Source organism: Antechinus flavipes, chromosome 2 (genome assembly GCF_016432865.1).
Source record: "Antechinus flavipes isolate AdamAnt ecotype Samford, QLD, Australia chromosome 2, AdamAnt_v2, whole genome shotgun sequence".
Lineage (NCBI taxonomy): Eukaryota > Metazoa > Chordata > Mammalia > Dasyuromorphia > Dasyuridae > Antechinus > Antechinus flavipes.
In genome coordinates, this window is record NC_067399.1 from 124,704,357 (window position 1) to 124,722,110 (window position 17,754).

The 17,754-nt window shown below is 34.8% G+C and overlaps 1 protein-coding gene across 1 annotated transcript in view; it reads right to left on the reverse strand.

Moving 5' to 3' along the window:
* Window positions 1-17,754, reverse strand: part of GREB1 (growth regulating estrogen receptor binding 1) — a 121,973-nt gene that overhangs the window by 41,644 nt on the left and 62,575 nt on the right. Inside the window, exons 15-21 of the mRNA XM_051975491.1 lie at window positions 17,117-17,312; window positions 14,900-15,036; window positions 10,312-10,651; window positions 7,114-7,229; window positions 4,773-4,972; window positions 3,810-3,899; window positions 1,850-2,478 (exon numbers count right to left, since the gene is read on the reverse strand). Of these exons, the coding sequence (XP_051831451.1) occupies window positions 1,850-2,478; window positions 3,810-3,899; window positions 4,773-4,972; window positions 7,114-7,229; window positions 10,312-10,651; window positions 14,900-15,036; window positions 17,117-17,312 (1,708 nt within the window). The remainder of the gene's footprint in view (window positions 1-1,849; window positions 2,479-3,809; window positions 3,900-4,772; window positions 4,973-7,113; window positions 7,230-10,311; window positions 10,652-14,899; window positions 15,037-17,116; window positions 17,313-17,754) is intronic.

Below are 17,754 nucleotides of genomic sequence, written 5' to 3' on the forward strand. Positions count from 1 at the left end.
TTTTATGCTTTGTAAAATGGAATATCCTGGCTTCAACAGTCAAAAAGCTAACTTAGGGTTTGAGTAACTCACCAAGTCACCTCACCTCTAAATTTCTTTCACCCATATGACACATGATTTTATGAGGCATGTACTAAATCAGAGGATCACAGAGGGAAAAGAAATCTTACAGAGAGCACCTCGTTGCAAAAATTCATTTTCTACATAGAAAACGTAAAACTTGAAAATGGTAAGCAATTTACCCAAGTTCACATAATAAATATGTCAGCCTAGCTAAAGCAGTAAAAGGCAGAACAAGTCAAACCACCACTACTTCTTTGACCAGCATCTTCCCTTAAATGAAGATAGCCCCACACCCTGAACTAAAGAGCAATGCTTCCAGTCCAGTGCCCATAAAACTATCCTAGGAACAATAATGTGGAAATGCAATTTGGTAACTCCTCCTGCAGGTGCTAGCACAACATTTATTGAAGACCAAGAAAAGCCAACTATTTCAACATCAGAGACTGAAAGATGGAGATAACATTTTAAAAAGACATTAACATTCACTTCATCACCTTAAGGACTATAAGACCTTTCCACCTAACTTATAGCTGAAACTCCATTTGTGTTGCCTCTTCTATTAATATGGAAGCTCCTCGAGAATAGGGACTGTCTTAATTTTCTATTTATAGCCCTAGCACTTAGTATACTTCTTTTCACATATCAATTGCTTAAATGCTTCATTCATTCCTTCAAATGGCAAATTCTAGGTTAGAACACTAATGCTGTTAGTTGTGTGTGATCTGAAGCAATCATTTATTTTCTGTTCCTTGGTTTCTTTATCTATAATTTGAAAATAATTTCCTATTTCGTTGGATTGTTATGGAGATGATAGATAAAACCGACGAGAAAGTGATCTGATAAATACACAGAATCACACCTACTCTTTGTAAACCATGATTTAAGATTTTTCTCTTCATCTCTTCATCTTCATCATCTTCAAGAGTTCCATCTGCCAATATGTAAGTTTCACCCAAGAAAACTAACACAAGTAGTACATAGACTAGAATACAATCCCCATTTTGCAGATAAAAAAGCTGAATCTTAAGAGATATCAAGTGAATTATACCATCATATGGCTCACATAGAGTGAAGAAAGACTAGAACCATAGACTTCATGGTCACAGGATTTCAGAACCAGAACAGATGATAGAAATCATCTAGTCCATTTATAGAGGAGGAAACTGAGGCAGTAAGTACAATGACCAGATCAAAATTCTACAGTTGCTTATGGACAGTCAAGAAAATGCAGATTCTAGTCTTCTTACTCAATTCTACTACATCTATTACATTCTGGTAAATATTATAATCCCATCTTTTGTAGAAAGTATTTTTTTCAATTACATACACACATATTTTCATCCTCTCCCCGCCTTTCCTCTTTCCCTTTATCCTTCTCTCTCTCTCTTTCTCTCTTATTCTCTTTCTCTCTCCTCCTCCCTCCCTTCTAGATCAATCCTTTGGAGATTACCTTCCATTTATACTATATAAATCTTGTATGAACAATTCTTTCTATGCTATCTTTCCTTAGAAGAATATGCATTCCTAGAGATCAGGAACGATATTTTTGCCTTTAATTACTAATGTCCCTAATTACTAAGTGCCATAACTAATCATAGTTCCTGGCTCAAAGTAAATGGATAATAAATCCTTGCTAAATGATTAATCAGATGATCTAACTAGAGAAAAGGTTTTTTTTTTAATCACCTATAAAAATGACCTTATTTACCTAAGAACCTACTGCTAGACAAGAAATAAGAGCCAAAATTAAGAACACTAAATACTCCCTAAGCTTATAATTACGTACCTGAGGGGGTCCACTCAATAGCAGTCTCCTGGGGTGAAAGTTGTCCATTCTGCCCTCATTTCTATTATTGTAGTCCATGTGGCTTGGTTTGGGGATAGTCCACTGGCGGTAATAGAGAGACTGTTCTGTGCAGGTCATCATCTTACTTAAGAGAGGACGGAAAGAACTGGCCCACATGACTGAATGGTAGGGCAGGAGGGAAGATGCCTTAGGAAGGCCGCTGCTGTCTGTGGAAGTAACCATGTCATACACCAACTTGGGCAGGAAAACTACAGGGGGTTGCTTCAATCCTTTGGTCATGGAGCACTGGGAGTTCTGCAAGATGAAAGCATTTGAAGTCGGTGCAGAAGAAGAAGAAGAGGAAGAGGAAGAATATGGTGAAGATGAGGAGGTGACTGAAACCTGGACACTTTTAAGTTTGGGTTTTGGATTCAGACACATGTCTTGCTCTCCTGGCCCAGGGCAGTGCCTGATAGTGGTGGTCTGAGCACTGTGACTTACTTTCTGCCTCTGCTTCTCACAGGTAGCTACACCTTCTTCCATCACACTGTTGAGGGAAGGTTGTGGGGATCTGGCCCTCTCACCCAATGCCATCACTGGTGGAGATGACTCGTTGCAAAAGGCCATACCTGAAAAGAAAAGCTGTGTTTCAGGCCAGCATTTGTACTAACTCACTCAGGAATAATAGTCACTAACCACATGCTGAGTTTCATTTCCTGAAATGAATAGATCAATCAATCAATAATCAATTAATCAACTAATAAATCAGGCTCAGGGTATACAAAAGAATGAAATAATCTCTGCTTTCAAGTTTTGTGTGCCCGTGTGTCTCTGTGTATGTCTGTGTATGCATCTTCACACTTATATAAAAATGTATGCATATATTTATAGGCATATACAAAATATATAACCAGTATTTGGTGGAGTGGTACTAACAACTGAAAGATCAAGAAAGTCTTTATGTAGAAGGTGGTTCATGGTCTTACTTCTGAAGGAAATTCAAGAGAATTCTAGGAGATGGAGATGAGGGGACTATTACATCTTAGTTTTAGTAGGAAAAGTTTCATACTTGGAATTACAATTAAAATATCTATACCTGATAACCTAAGAAAGGATTATACAAGGCTGGAATAACCTACCAACTATTAGTTATGATGCCAGAGCAATGTAATGATGAATTTAATAAATGTAAAGTTCTATTCCTACATTTGGGTTAAAAGAAACCAAATATTCAACTACATATAGCTTGAAGAATCTGTTGCTAAACAACAAATAACAGAATTTTTAAATAAGTATCTGGGAGGATTAATAGACTGCAAGCTCAATTCAATAACATGACATGATAATCAAAAACCTTTCATGAATAGCTTTCATGAATAGAAGTATAGTGTTCAGAACAAGAAAGGACAGTGAAAATAACTACTAAAGATATATCAAATGGAAATTACTCAAGGTCTCAGGATCCAACTGAATATTGTTAGTAGTGAGAGACTTAGATGGTAAATTCTAATTATTAAGTACAGAGACAAGCAAACATAGTTTATATGGTAATGTGTAAAGCCATGGGCCTGGAGTCCAAAAGACCTGAGTTCAAAGTCAGTTTCAGATACTATATGAGCCTGAGCAAATGACAACCTTTTGCCTCAGTTTCCTCATCTGTAAGGGAATAATAATAGCACTTATCTCCCAAAGCCATTGTAAACATCTAATGAAACAAGTATAAAGCACTTAGCACAGTTCCTGGAACATAATAAGCATTATATAAATGTTAATTATCATTATTATAAATGTTGGGTTCTATTTACTAATGAAGAGGTTTAGAGGTTAATAAGTAACAGAGGAAGGATTTGAACTTGTGTCCTGATTCCAAACCCATTGCTCTTCTCACCATACTGCACTGCCTCTTGAGTTTCTCTCAAATAATTTATTGCTCTGATCTTTCCCATTTGAATATTCTTACTTGAAGCTTTTGAGGACAGAGATGAAGATACAGAATCATGGGAGCATGATCTCTCCCTTTTGACAGGACTTCTCTTCTCTGACACAGAACCTATTTAAAAAAACACACACGGAAAATCGAATTGAAATGTCTTTCTATACAGAGAATATTTTTCTTTCCTAGACTCACTGCTAAAACATGACACAATCTATATTGTGCTTTGATAATTTCCCTTTTTTACTTTGTTCTTTAAATACAAGGTAGGATTTTAATGTCTATAGAATTAGTCTATTCTTCTAAATTTTTAAAACAAAATAAGTTTTGATATTATTTTATCTAATAAACAAGTATAACTTAAACTAGGTATTATTTTCCCTAGCATTTCAACTCCCCATAAAGGTATCAAATCCAAACTTTGTATGACCTAAACTTTCTCAATATCTATTTTCAATAAGCAACAGCAACTACATTTAGATGAGATGCAACCCAGTTCCCCATTCCCAATAAAATCTATAACTTAATAAGGAGATATTACAACTATAAAAACACAATGTTACAGGATAAGTATATCTGAGGGGTACAAAACCCAGTTACCACTGGAGTTATGAGAGAGGAGGTGAGATGTGGTTGGGACTTGTTGGATCCATAGGAGAAGAAGGGAACAGAAGAAGCTCCATGCAGAGGGAAGTTTAACACAGACAAAGAAGTTGAAAAGCAAAGGGTAAATTTAAGGCATGGTCTGTAAGGCAGATGGGCTACAGCACAGAATATAGAGCAAGGACCAATACAAAATAAGCCTGAAATGAAGGCAAAACATCATGAATGCTACACCATAAACTACATTAAAAGTATCTTCAGAATTCTATTTTACAATGTGTACAAAGCTAACTTGCAAAGTCTACCACTTTTATTAAAGAGTTTGGCAGGGAAGAAGGCAACCTGCAAAGTCTGCCAGAGTCGCTCACTCCATATATGCTCACACACCTTCGGTCACTATCTCTTCATCTTCATTATCTGTACTGCTCAGCTTCTCCGGGTCACTTTCCAAGACCTCACCTACGGTCACTTTCTCCATGGGGACTTCAGAGCTCACAAAATAGGCAGCCAAGCCAAGCTCTTGCTCTAAGGTTGTTCTCACCAAGGAGGATGAGTTTATTAAACGCAGGTCACAGTACCTTAAAGACCTAAGAATAGATAAAAGAATGAGATAAATGGCTCTGGTTGTTCCCTAACCATTACTCACAATCTTCTGAAATACTTCCCCAAAAATGTTGAGTTCTGGATAGAGAAGCAAAAGGAATACAGGGAAGGGAAACAAGCTTTTAATCATTAAAATCAACCCATCAACTTGTTTTCATTGAGCCCTACTGTATGTTCACAACTATGATGGGCACTATGGGAGGTACAAGACACACCAAGATACCACCCCCTACTCTTAAGGAAGGAATAGTCTACTACTGTCTTTGGTTCAACACTGCTTATTAGTTATCACTAATGGGATAAAAACCCAAATGGAATTATCATTGATCTGCAAAAGACACAGAGCTAGAAGGGATAGCTAGAACACTGCATGAACATAACACAGTCAGGTTTTGAAAAGATTTCTTATAAGCTAGAAAAATAGACAGAACCTAATCAAATGAATTTACCTTTGTGAAATTTTAATACAAGTTCAAAAATTCAACCTAAGAACAAGAAAGGGAAAGGACAGACTAGGTAAAAGTTTGTCTGGAGAGCTTCATAATTAAAATTAATTAGGATGAGGAATTAAAATGGAATTGTCTGAAGGAACAACATGGACTTCCAGAGCAGCTAATAGACTTCAGAAAGACATATCTATACACACAATGAAAGAAGGAGGATAAATTAAAAAGTCCATAAGAATAACATCAAAAGTCCTAAAGTTCAGAATGATATGAGGCTGGTCTTGAAAGCTAAGAAAAAAATATATCAAGGGAAATAGAGAACTAAAGAAGAGCTAGGATAACTTTAATTTAAAAGAGATGATGATAACAGAGAAAGAACAGAATAATCCATTTCTTAGGTTGCTTCTGCCTTTTCTACCAAAAAAGAATGAACACTGAATTAGAGAGAGAGAGAAAAGGTGAAGAATTGGTAGATGATACCTAAATCAAGGGTATTCAGAGAATACATAGGGAAACCAAATCACCTGACCCAAATGACAAATTTATGTATCCAGCTACAAACTGAAATTGGGATCTGAAAGATCCCTGAGAACCAGAGAGGTACCACAGATTTAGAGATAGGCAAATACTATACTTATTTTCAAAAAAAAAGATAATATAATAAGTGATAAAACCTAGATCTTAAAAGTAAATAGCATTTGTTTAGTGCTTTATAAATATTAACTCATTCATTTTTCACAACAATCCTGGGAGAGAGATGTTGTTATTATCCTCATTTTACAGAAGAAACTGAAGCTAATTACTTGTCTAAGTGACTTCTCCAGAGGCACACAGCTACTAAATATCTGAGGAAGAATAGAGATAATCAGTTTCCAATATACTGTCTCATCTAGTTTTAAGATAAAAAGGAAAAAAAAAACACAAAACCTAAGTGGTCATTAGAGCACCAGACCTGGAGTCAGGAATCCCTGATTTCAAATCTGACCTTAGATACTCACTAGTGATATGATCCGAAGTAAGTCACTTAATTTCTGTTTACCTCATTTTACTCATCTGTAAAATAGGGAGAAGAGCAGCATCTTCCTCACAGGATTGTTGTGAAGATTAAATGAGGTATTTGTAAATTGCTTAATATAGTAACAGACACATAGTAAGAGCTAGACAAATGTTAACTATTATTTTTATTGTGATCAACACCATCATCATCGCCATATCAAATAGCACATGTTTCTAGCAACATGGTAAGCACTAGACCTGAAATCAGAAAACATGTTTGAATTTCTGTTCTTTGACTTCCTACCAGTATGATTTTGGACAAGCCACTTTGAACTTCAGTTTCCTCATCTATAAAATGGGGATGACAATATTTGAAGTACCTACATCAAAGATTTTTGTTGTGAGGATCAAAAGAAATCATTAGCACAGAGAGTTAGGTCTGAAAAGGGCATTAGAAGCTACTGTCCAAATGTTCATCTTGCAAATGAAGAAACAGGAACAGAGAGATAGGTTTCACAACTAAAGTTGCTGAGCCAGTAACTCAGATCTTTCTGCCTCCTAGTCCAGTATCTTAACCACTTTACAACACTGAAAATCCAGGGCAAAAACTATATAGAAAAGCTCAATGTAAGACACTGTTATTGTGAGATAGGTGGAAATAGAGGTTATACTCATGTGCTCACCTTGGCAAGGATTCTCCATGAGGATCCATTCCACTAAATATTAATATGCAAGGCAGCCCCTCTAACTCGAGGTAAGTCTGAGGCCTCCATTCTGCATCTTCAATTTTCTGCCATGTCTATCACATAAGAAAAGTCAGTTGTCAATGCCTTGAACTGGTTGCAATAACCTAAATTTCTATAATGATTTTCAAATATTTCAGGCACCACAATAACCCTATGAGGCAGGTAAAACAAATATTATTGTTCCCATTTTACAAATGAGAAAATGAGGACCAGATTGATTAATTGAGTTGTCCAAGGTTATACAAGTAGTAAATGGCAGAGTCTGAATTGGAAGCCAGATCCATTGACTCCAAATATAATCTTCTTTCCACCAATAAGTATTTGCTGATTTGAATGAAGCCATGCTAAATTACCTATTCATTTGTAGTTTCAAATTTCTAGACTGATTATATTATCTACTTTGTCATTTCATCTTTTATATGAAGGCCTATAAGATAAAGTCATGCTTGGATCTGATTCTAGGGGAAAGTCTTCAGATAAATTTGTCTTTTAACTGCAATAATATGAAAACTATAATGTATGGCTAAAAAGTTATTTCCCAAGTCTTATAATCTGCTCATTATCTTCAAAGTATCTACTACTCTGGCTCCTTTAGAAAAATTTATTTTTTGACATATCTTTGGATGTCTTTTCTTAGCAAATTTTAATCTATATGAAATTTCAAGTTCATTCAGAAATAGGCACAGTACAGTTCTTACTCTTAAAAATAGACAGCATCTACTTCTGGTGTGATAATATAATTCTTGCTTTATACATTTAAAATATATACTTCATTTTTATTTTTCTTTCCCTAAGTTTGAAGTTAATATTTTTCTCCATAAAAATGCAGGTGTGTACATATCTCTACCCATTCATATTAGTGGCAACCTACAAATCCCAAACTTATTTTGACAAAGTAAAATATTTTAAGGAATCCTGGCATGACTACAATTATACATGTTTCCCTGAATGTCTTGTGATTTTGTTTTGTTTTGTTTTGATGAGATGGAGGAAGGAAACATTGAACCTATTATTTCACTGGATAAGGGTATTTCCAATATGGAAATCTTAGATATTATATAACATATAGTATATCAATATACTACAATATACCAACGTCTTAAATACAACTTTGCAGAGAATCATTTAAGGCACTGAGAAGTTAAGTGGCTTGCTTTTGAGCACACAGCTAATATGTATGAGAGATGGAGAGAAATTCAACATGGTCCTTTTGGATTCTTGACCTAGCTGGGCTCTCCTATCTTCTATGACCTGATGCAGAATTAGCTCACATACTGATACACATAGATATATATATAGTTTGTGGATTCACTGGAAACATGGGTAGTCATTAATGGTTCCAAAAACTAACCAAAGTAGAAAGTCTCAAGTAAAATTCCCCAAGGATTTATGCTTGGGCTGGGTTCTTTATCTTTCCTAAATGTACATCAAGGAAGAGAGGAAGAGAGAAAGAAAGAAAGAAAAGAAGGGAAGGAAGGAGAGGAGGAAGGCAAGAAGGGAGAAAAGAAGGAAGAATGGAAGGAAAGGAGGAAACTGAAATAAGTAATAAATTAGCAAGTTTGCTCCAATGTTTCCAATTCCATTGATCACCAACTCCAATTTTATTTTTGTTACATTTTTATTTTTGGCACATTTTTCACTGATAAGCATTAGGGCTTTGCTTAAGACCCAACTACTGCCTGGCAGAGGAAGATACCACTTCAGAGTAAATCTAGGGGCAATAAGATGGTGCAGTGGATAGCTCACTGGCTTTGGAGTCAGGAACATGTGTTCAAATCCAACTTTAAACACTTGACACTTATTAACTGCATACCCCTGAGCAAGTCACTTAACCCCAATGGATTTGCCAGCATGTCCATGATGTGGATCTTGTTCATCAAATAAAGCAAACAGTCAGCTATATCACAAAGTAAATCTAAATAATTCTAGACATGGATAACCTTACCTTTCTGGAACAATATGCATTCTCATATTAAGAAACAGAATTTTTATATATGATTTAACAATATATACAGGGCACTCCATGCCAACATCATAAATATTGTTCCCTTTTCCAGGTTTCATTTTTAAAATTAGAGGGGACTCTTCCCTATTCTGGAGATACTTCTGATTCTTGTCCCCCAACCTCTAGCCAAAGTTCTGTCCAAATGTTCATTAACAAAAGTATGTTCATGGACTCCTCCCTATTTCCTAGTTTCATCTGCAAAATGAGAGAGTTTGACTATTATTATCTAGAGGTAGAGGACAATCCATTCATTTAATAAATATATAAATTTAGTAAGTAATAAAAAATAAATTTAGTAAGCACCTGCTATACATTCTGTGGGCAGCTAGATGGCCTATAGTTGAAAAGATCTGAATTCAAATCCAGACTCAGACACTTTACTAGCTTACTAGTGATCCCGAACAAGTCACTTAAATCTCACTGTCTTCATCCACTGGAGAAGGAAATATTACACCACTCTAGTATCTTTGCCAAGAAAACATCACAAACAGTAGGATCCACAAAGTCATAAAAAGTTGGAGGTGACTAAACAAAAGTGCTGTACACTGTGCCTGGTACTATGGATACAGAAACAGAAACAGTCCCTGACTTCAAAGAGCTTCCATTTTAAAAGAAAATAACATGTATGATAACATGTATGTAGAAAAGTCATTAGAAAATACATATTGCACTAACACATCCTTGGTAAGTTCCATCTCTTAAATGGAAGCCTCCTTCTCTGAATGGCTATCCTTCCTTTTAGGAAGCTTTGGATCACAGGAACATAAGAATGGTTCATAGGATTTAGTATAGTTAAAGACCTTAGGTATAATACAGTCCAACCCTTTCATTATGCAGGTTAGAAAATGAAGGTCCAGAGAGAGAAAGTGAATTAGTTGTCCGAGGACACACAAGTGTAGGCCCCATTGTGATCGCAGGTCTTCTAGACAAATCCCATGCTGTTTCCTCAGCCTCACACTTACAGTTTCAAAGATGGCTCAAGGCAGAAAGAGAATTCTCATCAAATTCAAAGAAAACCATGTATATGTGAGAAAAAAGCAAGGGGAACAGACATGCTAAGGATTCTAACAATATTTCATCCACTCACATCTCCTCAAGGAAGGGAGGAAACAAAGTTTATATTGATTTACCTTTAGTTGTTCCACAAAATGTTTCCCAATGGTGATGGCAGAATTGGGGTTTCCCAAGATGATCTCAAAATGCTCTTCTAGGGATAGTCTTTCCCTCACATGATAGAGCCGCTCATAGGCCACAGCAGCCAGAGGAATGCAAGGGATACGGAGCACCACCATGAGCCCATGCCCACAGGCACATTGCTTAGAGGAGTTAATGAGGTTCTGGGTAATCTCCAGAGTCTCCACAGATGTGTAGTTCTTCATCTGTGATAGGCCACTGACGGCCATCATTGCTGCAGAATAATGCTGCACAAGGACAAATGTCCTTATTACTGCACTATGCAACCTGGGAAACCTGAAGACAGGAAGAGAACACAGTGATCAAAGGAGAAGAGAGACTCCAGCTTACTGGAAACTATACATGTCTTACTTTTATTTCCTTCTCTGTTTGAAAAAACCATTGATATTAGGAAAGCTTTCCTAATTTTTCTAATAAAAATTCCCAGGCCAAAGGCACCTGAGAAAACAATGAGGTGTCATGACAAAAGCATGTGACTGGAAAACTTAGGTCTTACCCTCAGCTCTCCTACTTTGCCTGAACACCCCTTCATTTCCATCCTCTTTAAATCACAGATATTTATGCACATATAAAATATCTTGGTCTCTCTAGTATATAATATCAGGCTTTATGCAAAATAAATGCATGATAAATTTTGTTGTTTAAAATGTTTACTGAATAATTTGGTCCAAGTTGCTGTGACCTCAATCAAGCAACTTTGTTCCCTTTCTAGACATGCTTCTTCTTATGTAAAATGAAAAAAAATTAAAGTGTTGAGCAGGAGGATCTTATCTTATTCTAAAGCTAGACTTTAAACTCCATGAGGACAAGAACTATGTCTTATCAAAACTTATTTTATTAATCTTACTTTATTCTCCTCCAGCAGCTGGCATAGTTCTCTATAAACAGCTGCTGCTTAATAAACATTTGTTGACCAATTCTTTGTAAATGGTTTTCCCCTTCCAGATTCCCTTCTGGATGTAGAATATACAAATTACAATCATTGGGAGAAAAAGGGAAGAAAACCTCCCTTTTCTAACTCCATGTTTATTGAAAAAAAGAAGCAAAGCAGGATGAAAGCAATCTTCCAACACAACCACAAATTCTTTTCAAGCCCTAAGTTCTATGATCCTCTGACCAAGATTGAGAGTACTCTGAAAAAAATGGGTTTTATGCGCTCAAAGATTCATTAATCCTGTAAGCTTTAATGAATATTAAGGGGATATATTGATCTTGTTTGCCCACATAGTCGTGATCCTGCTCCTTAATAAGAATAAATTGGTTACAGTTTCTGGAGCGTTCAGAATGGGTGCTTTGCAAGGACTATTTATAATTCAGAATCTAACATAGCAACCTTAGAAATGTCAAGAATTATCAAAATTGTGAGTAGCTCATGCATTATAGATGTACTCATTAGAAATGGGAAAGGACATTATAGACATAGTTCATCTTAGCTGTTTTCCATCTTGCTATTCCTCAACAATGGTACCTAAATGTTTGTTGAACTGATACTACTATGTGTGGCATATTATTAATATTAATAAATAAGATCTTTTAATGAAATTATTATAGAGAATTAATACCTTGTAGCCACTTCAGCTGCTAAATCCAACTGTAAGATCTATCCCCTTTCTCAATGACAAAAACTAAACTTTCCCTTTAGAAATACCTGGATCCAGGGCTGGCATTGCAGAGAAGGAAGCTGATGTGATACAATGGAAAGAGACCAGCCTCTCTACTCCGAAGACTCAGGTTCAGATTAAACTTTTAATATTTAATACTTACATGATCTGTAGTTAAGACACTTAGTCTCCCTAAAGAAGTCTCAGTGGTGAAGGGAATTTTATAGATGAAGAAACTGAGGCAAATGTGTTAAGTAACTTTCCCAAGGTCACACATAGATTAGTTTATAAATATCTGAGGTAAGATTTGAACTCAGGTATTCCTGATTCCAGGCCCAGCACTCTAGTCACTTTGCCACCTAGATGCCCCATTAAAGAGATCCTCATGAATTCACTTTCTATCTCTGGCTATCTATTTTCAACTCTATAGAATAAAGGGACAGATAAATGGTGCGACGAACAGAGCAGCAGGCTTAGGATCAGGAAGACTCATATTCATGAGTTCAAATTCAGCCTCAGACACTTCCTAAGCTGGGTAATGCTGAGCAAGTCATTCAACCCTGTGTGCCCCAAATCTTCATCTGCAAAATGAGAAGAAAATGGCAAACCACTTTATTATCTTTGCCAAGGAAACTCCAAGTCACAGAGTGCCAGATATGATGAAATGACTGAACAACAAAAAGACTAAGGGAAAATTAATCTAATGTTTAACTCCAAAAAAAGAGAAGATTCAGGAGGGACTCATATTGTTTTCAAGTATTTAAAGGATCAGTGAACAAATAAGTGATTAGATTTATTCTGTTTTGATTTAGTAGGAGCAATGACTGAAAGTTGCAAACAGGAAAACTTCTATTTGATGTTAAGAAAAACACCTTAACTAGAGTTGTTCAAAAGGGCTACCCTGAGAAGTTTAAGAGTCTCCTTCTTTGGAAGTCTTCAGGCAGAGGTTGGACAGCCATTGATTGGATATGAAGTACCGGGAATTCTTTTAGGATATGGGTCACAGGTTAGGATATATTGGTCAGTCAACATTAAAATGTTAAAATCAAAAGGACAAAGAAAGAAGCAAAAGAAAATGTAAAATAAAATAAAGACAATGTAAAATAAAATAAAGACAAGCAGAGAAATATGATCAGTATAATGTTAAATCACATATATGTATGTATAGGTACATATATGTTTAAAAGTTTATGCACACATAGTTAACATATATAGGACTGCTTGCCATCTAGGGGAGAGGGTGGAGATAGGGAAGGGAAAAATCGGAACAGAAGCAAGTGCAAGGGACTTTTTACAACATTTGTAAAAACATTACCCTGGCATGGATTCTGTCAATAAAAAGTTATTATAAAATTTAAAAAATAAAAGTTTATGCACAATAGAGATTCATGGATGTGATCCTCTCAATGTTTCTACAAGAAAATGTTGTTAGTGGGTCAAATGTATAATTTTTCAATAATAAAAAACTTTTGAGTGTTATATAAACATTGAATGTTTGAGTGACAAAGCTTTGAGCCTTCAATGTCATATAAACATAACATAACACATAACTAGGAAGTTCTTTATTTATACAATTAAAATCTACAATAAAACAACTGAATGAAATGTTCCAAGGAATTAATTAGTAACCTTTACAAATTTTAGCTTTTGCTTTTTATATTTAGTCAAACTTTTAAAGTTGGAAGGAATATAGGAATATAAGATTTTAAAATGTAAAGAATTTTTATGAACATCTTGTTAAATGCCAAATATATAACAGAAATTTGACCAAATTATCTCTTGACTCAAAAATATTTTAACTCTTTATTGCCTTTAAGAGTCTAATATTTAAAGCCCTCCACAGTCAGGATCCTACTTAACTTTCTAAAATTATTTCACATTATTCCTCTTCAAATACTTTCCAGTCCAGTCAATTTCTCCAGCTAATTTTCCTGTACACCTGACATCCCATACTCAATAGCATCTCTTTGCATTAGTAGATCTTGACGTGTGGAATGTACCACTTCCTATTCATTTCCACATTTTTTTAAATTCTTAGCTTCCTTCAAAAAGTAGCTTAGGTGCCAACTCATACATGCCATCTTCTTGATCCCTCACTATTAGAATACCTACTCCTCTGAAACTGCTTTTTATTATTTTTGCTTCATCTTTATTTATAAAGATTTATAAATTTTAAAAATTTAAAAATTTATAAAATTTATTTATACCTTTATCAGGTATATACCTGAGAGGCAGTTTTGCCTAGCAAATAAAGGGCGAGCCCTAAAATAAGAAAATCTTGGATACAAATCATGCCTCTGACACATACTAATTGAGGCAACATGGGTAAATCAAGTATTCCAGAACTCAATTTCTTCTCTAAGACTGTTACTTCCTTATGAGTTTCTAAGCTACACCTTGGGAATTTCCATTCCAGGAGTTCCTCATACCAAAAAAAAATCACAGCTCTGAACCAAAATAAAGTGTTTTGTAATCATATCCCCTAAGTACAATGTAAATTCCTTTCACATCATAACTGCTACATGGTTTGTTTGTTTTTCTGTATCCCTGACTCCTAGTACAATGTGAATGACTGAGCCATTGTTACCAATAATGAGGTCCAGGAGTTAAGTGCCTTTTCCAAGATCAAACAAGTACTATACAAGAAAAACTAGTTGCAAAATCGAGTCTTCTGAAGTCAAACTCTAGCATTCTTTCCATTACAGCATGCTGCCTCAAATCTTAGTAGTCTTATAATAAAAAATTCCACTCTAAAAAAGGAATATTCATTATAAAATTTTTTAAGTATTTGCCTAACATCAGCTTACATACTTCCAGTAATGAAGATAGTCTATTCTACTTACATCATTATAACTATTAGATATAGTGGATAAATATCATTTATACAACTGTTAATCATCAAGGTTTTTTTTTTACGAAGTACCTTTTTCCTAATGCCATGACCATTGCTTCAAAAGAGCTATCATATCGGAGCAAAGGGAGGCTGTGTCCAGAAAGAGTAGATTCGATAAATTCTGAGAGTCCAAAATATTTTTTGTTTTCCTGATATAAGTCCATTCCCTGAAACAAACCAAATAATTAGAAATTGAGACACATCACTCATGGATACAATGGATCTTGACTGGACTACCATTTGTCATGAAATTTTTGATGAGTTTGTATTCTTGACAGTTCCCAGCACACAATTTCACCATCTCCTTTTTGCAATAAACACAAAATCAAGGAGTATTTCAAATGAAGTATAGGATCAGTGTGATATGATGCAATCATATCCCCCCAATATCATGGGTATCACTCTCAGAAGGGCATTAATAAACTGTAGTATATCTAAAATAAATTGATTAGAAGGCTAAGACTTTTATAGATTGGCTCTGGTACAGAGAGTCAGGGTAGTATAGAGAACAGAAAATGCAGTATGAAGAAATAATAAGGGGAAAGCAGAAAGATTGGCAAGGAGACAGTAAAAGACAAGCCAACTACATGGGAATTATTAACTACAAAACTGAGTTGTACTCTACTGTATTTTATGTAGAGAACTTTATGAAGAGAAAAGTACAAACTTTATGAAAATAAATCAACTAGCAAATAAATAGCCCTACGTGAACTTACAGAGAAATGTTCTCATACCAGTTTCCTGGGACTGCCCATTCTGACTGGCAACAAAATTTAAACTATTCTTATTCTTTTGTACTCATCAAGATCACCAGAGATTCCTCCACGAAAAGCATATATTTATTTTTTATCATGCAATTTCTTTTAAGGAAGGCCTTCCCACAACCATTCATTTTACTTAGACAACTTTTAAGTTGAGTTTAGAAATATGTCAACTACAGTACTTTAAGCTTCTATTGAAATCTAAGTTCATTATAATTCCAATGGTCCAATGATGTAGAGATGTGATGGAATCAAGATACATTTTTACACATAGTCAATGTGGGGAATTTGTTACATGTTTGTTATAAAATATTTTTCTTTTTTTCCCCAATGGATTAGAAAGAATGAGGAAGAGAAAATAAAACAATAAATAAAAAATGAAAAATTTAAAAAGAAATCTAAGATTATGATCAATAAATTTCTCTTAGAATGGCTAACATATTCTAAACAATTCTATACATTTTAACATCAGTGCCAGTAACAACCCACATTACAACTCTACCAAAATATATACTCACAGTAAAAATCTACTTTCTAGAACTTAACCACAACTCTTAAGTAATCAGAAATATCTCTGTATTCTGTTGTAATGAAAAGAATGCAGATGATAACATATAAATGGGTTAATTTCAAGGTTTCAGAAAGTTTTTTTATGACATTATGATATAGCCCTGGTCTTGGATTCAAGAAGCTTGAGTTTGAATCTTTCACAGGAGCTGTGTAAATGCTGAACAAGAAATTTAATTTTTCTGATCCTTAATGTCCTCATCTGAAAAATCATAGGATAATAATATCAAAGAACACATCTATTACAAATGCTCCAGACAATGAATGGAAAGACTTTGTGAACTATAAAATGACAAAGAAATGTGAATTATACTATTGTTGTTTTTGTGATTTCTCTCGTACACCTTCTATTTACATTCCTGTATGTTGAGAACTATAGTTTATAGCAAGATGATCTAAGGCCATAGAAAGACATTAGATCATCAGATATTCAATTAATAAACTCTAAATTCAACTTACGATGATAAAATATTTTAGCAAGGTTTTCAAAGTTGAAAAGGACAGAATGAAAGTTAAGTTCTATTGGACTATAAGTCAGAAACCACGTGTGTTTCTCTGCACCTAATATTTTGCTTTGCACAAAACAGTATCAAAAAGAATTGGAAGAAAGTCTAACTCCTAAGGCCAATCAACTTCCTTTACATATAAAGAAAATTAAGCACCAAAACATTAAGTAATTTCTTTAACATTTCAAAAGCAAGTAATAGATCAGAGATGTGAATTTAGGTCTTCTGAATCCAAAGCTAATGCTCTGGATACTATGCCATATTTCCACCCCAAAAAAACCTGGTTAAATGAATAAATTAATAAACGAATATTCATAAGTTTTAGTACCATATTTGATATTCTACTATATAATTTCTCCAAGCTCTAATGTAAATAAGAATTATAAAATTATCCCCAGAAATTTCTCTCTTACATTACTGTAGGAAGCAGGCCAGTGGATCTCATTGTAAGGACTGATCAGGGTGTGCTGAGTCTGTAAAGCATATGGGAAGGAGGTCACATGGAGTGTCACAATGTTGGGTGCCTCCTTCACCTCTCTGCAGTTGAGTAGTCGATCAACAAGTCCTACTGATGGCTCAGTTTGAGGATAGAGATTATGAACAGCACTGCTAGCATTGGGAGAAAAAAGAAAAAGGAGAAAGGAAGAAACAACAATGACATTTTTATTATTAACAAACAAAAATGCAACATACATGGTCACTCAAAAAATATAGTGAGACTTTCCATTAGTTTCAAATCTCACTCACTCACTTTCTCAAAATTTTCTCCAAAAAGTCCTTAAAATCCTAGGAGTAGCAAACTCAATAACAAATTAAAAGAACTTACCCTAAATTGAGGCAAAATTAAAATCTTGTTTCCTAGGTAACCATCATGTTCTCTCTGCCTCAAAATTGTGTCCCCAGCATCAAATAAGTCAAAAGTTACACCTAAATAGTAAGGTCATTTTGATTGAATTGAGCTAAGCAGTCTGAATTAATAATAATAATGAACACATGAGTGCTCATTTCTGGATATCACTCTCGGAGGGGCATTAATAAACTGCAAAAACAA